Source organism: Perca flavescens, chromosome 5 (genome assembly GCF_004354835.1).
Source record: "Perca flavescens isolate YP-PL-M2 chromosome 5, PFLA_1.0, whole genome shotgun sequence".
NCBI lineage: Eukaryota > Metazoa > Chordata > Actinopteri > Perciformes > Percidae > Perca > Perca flavescens.
Window position 1 is genome coordinate 16,625,831 of NC_041335.1, and position 13,551 is coordinate 16,639,381.

Here is a 13,551-nt window from a genome sequence, read left to right on the forward strand (position 1 = left end):
TCCTATCTCCCTCACCATCCTATCCCCCACCATATCCCCTCATATCCTATCACCATCCCCCCATCCTATCCCCTCTCCCTCACCATCCTCCCCTCCCTCCATCCCATCTCCCCTCTCCATCCTCCCTCCCCACTATATCCCTCACCATCCTATCCCCCCACTATCTCCCTCACCATCCTATCCCCCCTCTCCCTCACCATCCCATCTCCCCTCACCATCTATCCCCCCCATCCCATCCCTCCCTCACCATCCCATCCCCCATCTCCCCACCATCCTATCCCCATCTCCCTCCATCCTGTCCTATCTCCCTCACCATCCTATCCCCCACCATCCTATCCCCCACCATCCCACCATCCCCCCACCATCTCCCTCACCATCCTATCTCCTCCCATCTCCCCCACCTATCCCCCCCACATCCCTCACCCCCCCCACTATCTCCCTCATCCATCCTATCCCCCACCATCCATCTCCCCCACCATCCCCTCCCATCCCATCTCCCTCTCCATCCCATCTCCACCCATCCCCTCCCCCATCCTATCCCCACCATCCATCCCCCACTCCCTCACCATCCCATCTCCCCTCACCATCCCATCCCCCATCTCCCTATCCCTCCTATCCCCACTCTCCTCACCATCCTATCCCCTCACCATCCTATCTCCCCACCATCATCCCCACTATATCCCTCACCATCCTATCCCCCACCATCCCCTCTCCATCCTATCTCCTCACCATCCTATCTATATCCTCCACCATCCTCCCCCACCATCCATCCCCCATCCTCCCTCACCATCCTATCCCCCTCACCATCCCCCCACCATCCCCATCCTATCCCCACATCCCCTATCACCCCCCATCTCCCTCTCCATCCTATCTCCCTCACCATCCCATCTCCCCTCTCCATCCTATCCCCACTATCTCCTCCACCATCCCTCACCCCCCCCCATATCCCTCACCATCCTATCTCCTCACCATCCCATCTCCCCACCATCCTATCCCACTCCCCTCCATCCCATCTCCCCTCACCATCCCCATCCCCCCATCCATCCCTCACTATCTCCACCATCCCATCCCCCTCCCCATCCTCTCCCCCCATCCTATCCCCACCATCCATATCCCTCTCCATCCCAACCTATATCCCCTCACCATCCTATCCCCCACTATCTCCCTCACCATCCTATCTCCCTCACCATCCTATCCCCCCATATCCTCCTACCATCCCCATCTCCCTCACCCCCACTATCTCCACTCTCCATCCCATCTCCCTATCCCTCACCATCCTATCTCCCTCACCATCCTATCCTCCCCACTATCTCCCTCACCATCCCTATCTCCCCTCACCATCCCATCTCCCTCTCCATCCCATCCCTACACCATCCTATCCCTCACCATCCTATCCCCCCACTATCTCCCTCACCATCCTATCCCCCACTATCTCCCCTCACCATCCTATCTCCCCACCATCCTATCCCCACCATCCTCCCCCACCATCCCATCCCCCCCTATCTCCCCTCACCATCCTATCCCCCACTATCTCCCTCACCATCCTATCCCCCACTATCTCCCTCTCCATCCTATCTCCTCACCATCCTATCCCCACTATCTCCCTCTCATCCTATCTCCCCCCCCCACTATCTCCCTCCCATCCCCCATCTCCCCCCACCCCTATCCCCACCATCTCCCCCCACCATCCTATCCCCACTCTCCCCTCCCATCCCATCTCCCCCATCCCCTCCCATCCTATCTCTCCATCCCATGTCTCCCCCACCCATCCCATCTCCCTCTCCATCCTATCTCCTCTCCATCCTATCCCCCTGTCTATATTCCTCACCATCCTATCCCCCACTAGCCCTAACCATACTATCTCCCCACCATCCTATCCCCCCACCATATCCCCCACCATCCTATCTCCTCCATCCCATATCCCTCCCATCCTATCTCCTCACCATCCTATCCCCCACTATATCCCTCACCATCCTATTTCCCCACTCTCCATCCCATCCCCCCCGCTATATCCCTCACCATCCCATCTCCCTCCATCCCCACTCTCTCCCTAACCATATCCTATCTCCCCACCATCCTATCCCCCACTATATCCCCTCCTCATCCCTCACCATCTCCTCCTCCATCCTATCTCCCCTCACCATCCCATCTCCTCACCCCATCCTCCCATCTCCCTCACCATCCTATCCCCCCCATCTCCTCACCATCCCATCCCCCTCACCATCCCCATCTCCCTCCATCCTATCTCCCTCACCATCCTATCTCCCTCACCATCCTATCCCCCCCATCCCCCTCCCATCCTATCCCCCTCTATCTCCCCTCACCATCCTCATCTCCCTCACCATCCATCCTATCCCCACCATCTCCCTCACCATCCCATCCCCCACTATCTCCCTCTCCATCCTATCTCCCTCACCATCCTATCTCCCTCACCATCCTATCTCCCGCTATCTCTCTCCATCCCATCTCCCTCACCATCCTATCTCCCTCACCATCCTATCTCCCTCACCATCCTATCCCCCACTCTCTCCCTCACCATCCTATCCCCCACCCATCCCCCCTCACCATCCTATCCCCCGCCATCTCCCTCCGCCATCCCATCTCCCTCCACCATCCTCTCCCCCATCCCGTCTCCCTCACCATCCCTCTCCCCACTCCATCCTATCTCCCTCTCCATCCCATCCCCCACTATATTCCTCACCATCCTATCCTCACCTCCTAACCATACTATCTCCCTCACCATCCTATCCCCATATATCCCTCACCATCCCATCTCCCTCTCCATCCCATATCCCTCTCCATCCTATCTCCCTCACCATCCTATCCCCCTATATCCCTCACCATCCTATCTCCTCTCCATCCTATCCCCCACTATATCCCTCACCATCCTATCCCCCACTAGCTCCCTAACCATACTATCTCCCCCCTCACCATCCTATCCCCCGCTATATCCCTCACCATCCCATCTCCCTCACCATCCTATCTCCCTCTCCATCCCATCTCCCTCACCATCCCATCTCCCTCACCATCCTATCTCCCTCACCATCCTATCTCCCTCTCCATCCTATCTCCCTCACCATCCCCCCCCTATCCCTCACCATCTCATCTCCCTCACCATCCTATCTCTCTCTCCATCCTATCTCCCTCTCCATCCTATCCCCCACTATATCCCTCACCATCCTATCTCTCTCTCCATCCCATCTCCCTCTCCATCCTATCTCCCTCACCATCCTATCCCCACTATATCCCTCACCATCCCATCTCCCTCCATCCTATCTCCCTCACCATCCTATCCCCACTATCTCCCTCACCATCCTATCCCCCACTATATCCCTCACCATCCCATCCCCCACTATCTCCCCTCACCATCCTATCTCCCTCTCCATCCTATCTCCCTCACCATCCTATCCCCCACTATATCCCTCACCATCCTATCCCCCACTATCTCCCTCTCCATCCTATCTCCCTCACCATCCTATCACCCACTATATCCCTTACCATCCTATCCCCCACTTTCTCCCTCACCATCCTATCTCCCTCTCCATCCTATCTCCCTCACCATCCTATCCCCACTATATCCCTCACCATCCTATCCCCACTATCTCCCTCACCATCCTATCCCCCGCTATCTCCCTCGCCATCCCATCTCCCTCACCATCCTATCTCTCTCCATCCCGTCTCCCTCACCATCCTATCTCCCTCTCCATCCTATCCCCCACTATATTCCTCACCATCCTATCCCCCACTAGCTCCCTAACCATACTATCTCCCTCACCATCCTATCCCCGCTATATCCCTCACCATCCCATCTCCCTCACCATCCTATCTTTCTCTCCATCCCATCTCCCTCTCCATCCTATCTCCCTCTCCATCCTATCCCCAACTATATCCCTCACCATCCTATCCTCGACTAGCTCCCTAACCATACTATCTCCCTCACCATCCTATCCCCCGCTATATCCCTCACCATCCTATCTCCCTCTCCATCCCATATCCCTCTCCATCCTATCTCCCTCACCATCCTATCCCCACTATATCCCTCACCATCCTATCTCCCTCTCCATCCTATCCCCACTATATTCCTCACCATCCTATCCCCCACTAGCTCCCTAACCATACTATCTCCCTCACCATCCTATCCCCCGCTATATCCCTCACCATCCCATCTCCCTCACCATCCCATCTCCCTCTCCATCCTATCTCCCTCTCCATCCTATCCCCCACTATATCCCTCACCATCCGATCCCCCACTAGCTCCCTAACCATACTATCTCCCTCACCATCCTATCCCCCGCTATATCCCTCACCATCCCATCTCCCTCACCATCCTATCTCCCTCTCCATCCCATCTCCCTCTCCATCCTATCTCCCTCACCATCCTATCCCCACTATATCCCTCACCATCCTATCTCCCTCTCCATCCCATCTCCCTCTCCATCCTATCTCCCTCACCATCCTATCCCCCACTATATCCCTCACCATCCTAGCTCCCTCACCATCCCATCTCCCTTGCCATCCTATCTCCCTCACCATCCTATCCCCCACTATCTCCCTCACCATCCTATCCCCCACTATATCCCTCACCATCCTATCTCCCTCTCCATCCCATCTCCCTCACCATCCTATCCCCCACTATATCCCTCACCATCCTAGCTCCCTCACCATCCCATCTCCCTCACCATCCTATCACCCACTATATCCCTTACCATCCTATCCCCCACTATCTCCCTCGCCATCCTATCTCCCTCTCCATCCTATCTCCCTCACCATGCTATCCCCCACTATATCCCTCACCATCCTATCCCCCACTATCTCCCTCACCATCCTATCTCCGCTATCTCCCTCACCATCCTATCTCCCTCTCCATCCTATCCCCCACTATATTCCTCACCATCCTATCCCCCACTAGCTCCCTAACCATACTATTTCCCTCACCATCCTATCCCCCGCTATATCCCTCACCATCCCATCTCCCTCACCATCCTATCTCTCTCTCCATCCCATCTCCCTCTCCATCCTATCCCCCACTATATCCCTCACCATCCTATCCCCCACTAGCTCCCTAACCATACTATCTCCCTCACCATCTTATCCCCCACTATATCCCTCACCATCCTATCTCCCTCACCATCCTAGCTCCCTCACCATCCCATCTTCCTCACCATCCTATCACCCACTATATCCCTTACCATCCTATCCCCCACTATCTCCCTCGCCATCCTATCTCCCTCCATCCTATCTCCCTCACCATGCTATCCCCCACTATATCCCCTCACCATCCTATCCCCCACTATCTCCCTCACCATCCTATCTCCCGCTATCTCCCTCACCATCCTATCTCCCTCTCCATCCTATCCCCCACTATATTCCTCACCATCCTATCCCCCACTAGCTCCCTAACCATACTATTTCCCTCACCATCCTATCCCCCGCTATATCCCTCACCATCCCATCTCCCTCACCATCCTATCTCTCTCTCCATCCCATCTCCCTCTCCATCCTATCCCCTGCTATATCCCTCACCATCCCATCTCCCTCACCATCCTATCTCCCTCTCCATCTTATCTCCCTCACCATCTTATCCCCCACTATATCCCTCACCATCCTATCTCCCTCACCATTCTATCTCCCTCTCCATCCTATCTCCCTCTCCATCCTATCCCCCACTATATCCCTCACCATCCTATAACCCACTATCTCCCTCACATCCTATCTCCCTCACCATCCTTTCCCCCACTATATCCCTCACCATCCTATCCCCCACTATCTCCCTCACCATCCTATCTCCCTCTCCATCCTATCTCCCTCACAATCCTATCCCCCCACTATATCCCTCACCATCCTATCCCCCACTATCTCCCTCACCATTCTATCTCCCTCACCATCCTATCCCCGGATAGCTCCCTCACCATCCCATCTCCCTTGCCATCCTATCTCCCTCACCATCCTATCCCCCACTATATCCCTCACCATCCTATCCCCCACTATCTCCCTCACCATTCTATCTCCCTCACCATCCTATCCCCGGCTAGCTCCCTCACCATCCCATCTCCCTTGCCATCCTATCTCCCTGTGTGTGTACTGGCAGCAGAACAGAGTGGTGTCTGTCACAGGGCAGTCCTGAGTAAACACACACACACACACACACACACACACACACGCACACACACTCTGTTCAGAACATACCTGCCCATGGAATGCACAAAATCCAGCTGTTACGGCAACCGTTGGTAAATCTCTGTTTAACACCTTTTCTCTTACAAACACAAACATACAAACACACACACACATGCAGCACGCACACACACACACCTGACCTTCACATTTGACTGGGATTATGCAGTGTTTCCTGTAGCATCACTATTTCTTTCATTTTATGATAACATATGAGATATTTTATTGTCCCTGAGGGGAAACTTCTCTTGGAATCACATCACTGCTGATCTACAGTATAATGACTACAAGACATGACAGTAAATTCAGCCATCTTTCCTTTTATTATTTAAACCTATGCTTTTTTAAGCCTAAAATTGCTGGCGTTGAAACAGCTACAGAAATATTTTTGAAGTTGGAAACAGGTTAAAAAAAACTGTAGGCTGTAAAATAGTTTTTAGCATGAAATCAGGACACAGAGCACAGTAGACATTAAGTAAAAACAGAAATACTTCTATTTTCCTTGACCACTTGTAAACAGAGCGCGTCCTTACCAAGGGGGTAAGCTTCGCTTCAGAACTTGAGCCATCATAGCGCCATTTTGTTGCTAACTGGCCATCACCTCTTGTTAGCATTCCGCTGACCGCCATTTTTTTTTACGTCACTTGACTGCGAATAACTTTACATCAGAATTGTTTGAAGACTCTATTTGTCCGTTGTTTAGTTCCAAAGAAACACGACAATGTATAAAAGGCTTCATTACCTTGTACCTCACGTTATGGCTCCGTAGCAGACGTTTTTGTAAAAATAAGCTAACGATTGTGTCATAACCAAGTGATTTACTGTCGCATAGTAGAGGAATTACCGTATAGTACAGGAGAAGCTCGCAGGCAGTTTCGATTTACATGAGATGTTTAGGTTTAATTACTAATGTTAACTAGCATGTTAGTGATCAATAATTAGCCTGTGCCCATGTTATCTCCTTACATACACCTACAGTCTCCGTATCTGTAAGATTGGGAATGATTGAGATTTCTCTTGGCACAGCTACCAGAAGACTTACAACTTTCAGACACGTTGCTCACGTCACATTCTCTCAGTTGGAGGCTGCGCAGTAAAGCTGGCCATCACCGGAAAAGTGCTTCTAATAGCCTTCACTGGTCTCCGTCCAGAGCAACGGGGTCTATTGGTCCATTATATACTGTCTATGGTCCTTACAAGCTGTGCCCCCTTACACGTTTAGGCCTACTATTTCACCACTTTACCACTAGGTGGTAGTAAACATCCCCCTTTTTTATACATCCATGCTTATGTGATGTTAATGATAATGCTATGTGTTGTTTTATTATTCAATTTCATTATTATTATTATTTACGCTGAAACATTGTTAACGTATGTTGTGTAAACTCTTGTGTGTTGTATTACCGTGTGGTATTGGTACGTCAAGATGATGTCGAACGTAAACCCAAAGCCGGTCTATATTAGAAATTCTTTGGTAAACCTGAAGTGACGTTTCTCCGTTCCTCGAACTTCCGCCTTGCACGTGTGTTTACTAAAAATGTGGACTACTGAGCCTAAGAAGTACCAGTAATACTATTCTAAACACACTCGCTAACTGTTTGTTATCCGGTTGAAAACATGGGGAAGCTGAATGTCGTGGTGTTGAGGTACTTATCTCGAGATGACTTCCGAGTCCTCACAGCGGTAAGTAGCAAGCTAACTGTTTTGTGCTGTGCCATATAGCTAGCTAGCTAATTGGCCTGTGCTAGGCTAGCTTTGGTCGGACTCGGTTTGTCATATATTTCAGCACTTTAATGATCTATTCTTGTTTCTTCATGTGAATAAACACAGGTTGAGATGGGGATGAAGAACCATGAGATTGTCCCAGTGAGTCTCCTGTCGTCCATCGCTAGCCTCAAACACGGCGGCTGCAACAAGATCCTCAGAGAGCTTGTCAAACACAAACTTGTGGCCTATGAACGCAACAAGAGTAAGAAAACACACAGGAATGCTTCCTGAACCCTCACTAGTCTTATCAGAGATGGCACATGTAGGTTATTCTTCTAATGCTGCGTGTGTATGTGGATTTCAGCTGTGCAGGGTTACAGGTTGAATAACGGAGGATATGACTACTTGGCTCTGAAGACGTTGTGTTCCAGAGAGGTGATCATTTCAGTTGGCAACCAGATGGGTGTGGGCAAAGAGTCAGGTAAGAAAAAAACATTCACATAGCCATCTCTCGTTTGGCATGCGTGATTCGGTTAGAATCAATGGCATGCAACGAGTTTGTTATCATTGATATGCACAGTATATACCATAATAAGCTTCACACCAGCAAAGTCAAGTCTTTAATATGTATATACAGATTCATCTCATAGAAATACAGTTTCAAATAATATTGAACTATTTTCAGTCCTGTTGTGATTTTGTTTTTTCTTCTTCTTACCCATAACCATAAAGAAATGCTGAGATGTCTATTTAACTGTAGTGTTTCAAAAGACTGTAGTTTGTGTAATGATTCTCTACATGTTGATGTAAATAACATCTGTTCTCTGTCAGGTTTCCAGGCTGCTTAGTCGAGGTCAGAAACTTTAATGTTCATAGAAATATGTGTTTGTGGTCACATCCTGTAGATATATATATTGTGGCGAGCCCAAACAACGAGCAGTACGCGCTGAAGCTTCACAGATTGGGTCGTACCTCCTTCAGGAACCTGAAGAACAAGAGAGATTACCACCAACACAGGAAAAGCATTTCCTGGCTCTACCTCTCTCGCCTTTCTGCCATGAAGGAGTTTGCCTACATGAAGGTAATGGTACAAATCAGACAAATTATTTAAGTTATGTGGTATAAAAAGAAAAATGTCACTTAGCAATTCATAAGATGGGCAGTAGGAATCCAGTTTTGTCTGGTGCATCTTTTGAGTCATCTCCTAATTTTCAGGCGTTGTATGATCGGGGATTTCCTGTTCCCAAACCTGTGGACTATAACAGACATGCTGTAGTGATGGAGTTCATCAATGGATATCCACTGTATGTAAACAAGCCATCCTTCTTGCTTGCTTTATATAATACAATAGCAATAGCACACTTTCCTACTCTCTGTTCCTTATATAATTTGTGTTTATTGTTTGTGTGATGTCTTCCAGGTATCAGGTGCATGAGCTGCAGGATCCACCTGCACTGTACAATGAGTTCATGGAGCTCATAGTCAAACTGGCCAATCACGGCCTGATTCATGGAGACTTTAACGAGTTCAACCTCATGCTGGACGACCAGGACCACATAACTATGATTGACTTCCCTCAAATGGTGTCCACCTCACATCCTAATGCTGAGTGGTTGGTGTCTCTGTTATAAAAATAAATAAGAACCTAAAATTAATAAAACAAGCAAAAAGATGTATCCATTATTCCCTTTTCCTGACTGTGTTTTATAGGTATTTTGACCGAGATGTCAAATGTATCAAAGATTTCTTTGCCAAACGATACAATTACGAGAGCGCGGTCTTCCCAACCTTCAAAGATATCAGGTAACTGCTCATATTCATGATTCAGTGGCAATAAAACTCCTTCAAATACAATAAAAATGTGTTGGGCTTATTTTTTAGATGTCTGTAAGCTTTTTTTTTAGTGACCATGACCAAAACTTCTTATGTTGTCTGCCCTGTGAAATGGAACAACTTGATTTTATTTACTTGTACTTAGTTCAACATTTGTCCCAACATTAAGAAAAAGTATATTTTTCTATGGTAATTGTCTTTTCTACATTTATTTAAAAACCTGATTTGTTTTCACGGTTTATTCCTACAGGCGGTCTTATTCTCTAGATGTCGAAGTCTCAGCTAGTGGCTTCACCAAGGATCTGGAGAGAGATGCTGCGTTGCTACACCCAGCCGGACCTGAGGAAGAGGAAGATGACGAAGAGGAGGGTGATGACGAAGAGACCACAGATGAAGAGGTAGAAAAAGAGTGTGTGGACATGGAGGAATATAAGCATGCAATGCTGGAACTGGAAGGACTTAAAGTCAGCGACTCACATGCAGACATACAAGATAAGGAGAACGAGAGTGAAAAAGGGGAAGAACAAAAAGGAACTGCGACATCTACTGGCAGAAGTGATGAAGACAAGAACTTGGAGGAAGAGATGAATGAGGCAGAGGATGAGTGTCCAGAGCTGGCAGACCTTTCCGCCTCCAACAAAGAATTCAAACCCTTCAGGTAAACACAATGGAAAGTTAACATAACCACCTGTAGCTGAGTCAACAAATAATTCTAGGTCTGTGAATACAAATGCCTGGTATCTTGAGAAATGGTCGATACATTTGACTAAACTATAGCATCACTTGTGTCAAATTAAGCAAGGTGGTTAAAAATATGCAAATTACACCCCAACACTGAATTACTGTTTTGTTGTTTATTTTTGCTGTAAAATGTGCCATAATAGCAATTGATTTGTTTTCTCCTGCAGAGACTCAGACAGTCTTCTACATATGGCAGAACACAGGAGGATGAGGACAGACAGTGAGGGTACAATGGGCAGTATAGGGAGCTGCTCTACCATACCACCAGTAAGTAAAACACAGACACACAGCTGTCTGCAGTTCATGTATTATACAAGGGTCAATGTGAGAGTGAAGGACACTAAGGGCCCTATTTTAACAATCTGAAACGCAATTATCAAACGCAAGTAGCTTTGTGGGCGGGATAAATGACTCTTGCGCCCGACGCAAATCTAAAATGGGCTGGTCTGAAGTAGCTACATTACTCATAGGTGTGGTTTGGGTATAACGTGCAATAAACCAACAGAGGTGGGTGGAGTAGCCAAAAATTGTACTCAAGTAAAAATAAAAAGTAGTCATCCAAATAATTACTTGAGTAAGAGTAAAAAAGTGCTCAAGGACTGAGTAACTGTTGAGTAACGTCTGATTTATTTTTTTACACAAGCATTCAATCAGACAGACAAAAATACAAAATAATCATCTTTAGGCAAATTATAGTTCATCCAATAAATTAAATAAATTAAAATAAATTAATAAAAAAAAAATCTTGAATTAAAATAATCCAGGTAAATTCAAGTACTTAAAAAATAAAATCAATAATAAATAAAAAATAAATAAGCACAAGTAACACAAATTTCCAAACCTTTATACTTTTTTTACCAGGCTCTGCAGGTAGAACTAGAACAAGGTAATGTAGCTGCTGTTTCGCACTTTGACTAAGGTAAACATGCTTTCAATATGAGGCCAGGGGTGTTCCTCCTCGTCTGTGTCTGCATTGCCGACGGTTGATTCTGACATTGTTTTGCTACGATAGTAAAGCTAACCCGTCCCGCTGCTGAGAGAGTATGGTCACGTGACGAAGACTGCACAACTACGTTTGATTGGTGAAACACAGTCACATGATAGAGCCTTTAGCGGAAGTCTCTCTCTCTCTGTCAAAATAAAACATTAAAATGAGGCGTACGCGGGGGAGGATAAAAAACAATGACCCGTAAAGAGGTAAAAAGAAAAGTAATGAGCTCATTGTAGCCTAATGTAGCGGAGTAAGAGTACAGTTTCTTCTTCACAAATCTACTGAAGTAAAAAGTCTAGAGACTTAAAACTGCTCCTACAAGTATAATCTTTTCAAAAACGTACTCAAGTAAATGTAACGGAGTAAATGTAACTCGTTACTACCCACCTCTGTAAACCAATCGGAGAAATGCTGGGGCATTTGGGTCAAGTGGCATCGGCACATGCAGTTCAACATCCCATCTCCTTAGGTCCTCTAATATTTCCTCATTTTTTTCATCAACACATCCATGATTCATGGAAATGTGTAAAACAACAAAAAAATGGGAACTGCTGGGTCCGTGAGATGAGAGAAGCAAAGTGTATGCGCGGTGTGCACACTCTACATTACGGTCAAGCGTGCGCCCTTAAAATAGCATCTGAATAACGCGCCACTGAACATGCCTCCTCTTTTTGCTGAATCGCCCCCGGGAGCGCAAGTTCATTCCCTAATTTACCGATGTGAGTCTGTGGAGGGAAAAGTCTGCTGTGCGTCGGGTGAAAAATAGGAATGATACATGCGTCGGTGTACAAAGTCAATTGTGCTGGTTGCAAGATAGGGCCCTAATACAGTACCGTTACAAAATACTAACACTCTAAGGTGATCACTTGGAAGTTTGGACATTTCACCAGACATTGTAGCAATCCTAGTACACCGTTTTGACTAAACCTGAAATGTCCTGTAGGTGTTGCTAAAGAGCTTCCACATTGTGTTGCAGTTCGTCAAAGAATATGATGGGTACATGTCAAGATACTGTTATGTCTGCCGTGCATTCGTCTGTAGTAACCTGCTGTCGTTTTTGTGTGCTGCAGGAGGTAGTCCGTCAGAAGGTGCGGAGGCAGCTCACCAAACAACAGAAGACTGCACAGAGGAGACGTCTGCAGAAGGGAGAAGCCAACTTGGTGACCAAATCCAGAAGAGAAAACCAAGATAACATCAAATCTAGTATGGAGACCGCCTCTTTCTGGGGATAAATGGGACTGCAGAGATAGACAGAATTCATGTCAACATTTGATTTTGTATGGTTAACATGCATGCTGCATTGTTCCTCTGCTCTGTCTGAAAAGTTGTAAACACATCATAGTTGATGAAAAAAACAACTCAACTGCGCCGTACTGTTACAATACACGAGAGAAGAGTGAAAACAAACTATGTATTCAGCAGCAGTAGTGAACTATCAAGATCAGCATCCAGTCTAATGTAAATATCGACTGCTTATAATAAACCTGTATGTTTGATAATTAAATCATTTTAAACATTACTCAAAATGTGTGTTTTTCTCTGTTTGATGAAAAGACTGGTTTAGGAAATAAGCAAAATTAACATTTGTTTCTTTCAGGAAATTATATGCACCTGTGCTTAACATGCTTGCTAGTCAAGTGAGCTCATTCTTTTAAGTTGATACTCGCATATCAACTTCCAAGATGGCTACAAAAGACAGAAACCTTTTGAGTAAGTGTTTCCATTATTGTAGTTTCAAGTTCATTCTGGGTGTATTGCTGACAGAGTGACTAATGTGGATTTAAGAATCAAACCGAATGCAAGTTCATGAAGAGCTTTCGTTTTATGCTAAACTCCTGTGGTTCAAAGGTCTCCCAACTATTCTGGTGGTTTGAATAGATAGCTACATCCACCCTCCCAGCAACCAATCACAAAAGTGAAGAGTGACCCAAGCATGTGGGAACATAACATTCTCCAGAACGCAGCAATACATTCAGCATGAAATGCACACATATTCCTTCGCTCTGTCCACGATTCAACTGAGACATGACATGTAACCGATGAGAAAGGACTTTGGAGCTAAGAAACCAAAACTTTCTGAGAATTTGGTTCATTTATATGTAAGA

General features: G+C 47.0%; 2 protein-coding genes across 2 annotated transcripts in view; one reads left to right on the forward strand and one right to left on the reverse strand.

The window, feature by feature from the left end:
• Nucleotides 1-7,250, reverse strand: part of rgmb (repulsive guidance molecule BMP co-receptor b) — a 75,871-nt gene extending 68,621 nt beyond the window's left edge. The window contains exon 1 of the mRNA XM_028578119.1: nucleotides 7,217-7,250. The gene's annotated coding sequence lies outside the window, so the exon portion shown is untranslated. The remainder of the gene's footprint in view (nucleotides 1-7,216) is intronic.
• A 388-nt stretch (nucleotides 7,251-7,638) lies between these two features.
• riok2 (RIO kinase 2 (yeast)) lies at nucleotides 7,639-12,965 on the forward strand. Its single transcript, XM_028577990.1, has 10 exons — nucleotides 7,639-7,857; nucleotides 8,005-8,143; nucleotides 8,246-8,362; nucleotides 8,787-8,962; nucleotides 9,097-9,185; nucleotides 9,302-9,493; nucleotides 9,592-9,684; nucleotides 9,965-10,372; nucleotides 10,623-10,722; nucleotides 12,517-12,965. Exons 1-10 carry the CDS (start codon nucleotides 7,792-7,794, stop codon nucleotides 12,676-12,678), a joined length of 1,542 nt encoding a protein of 513 aa, XP_028433791.1. The 5' UTR covers nucleotides 7,639-7,791; the 3' UTR covers nucleotides 12,679-12,965.
• The last annotated feature ends 586 nt before the right edge of the window (nucleotides 12,966-13,551 follow it).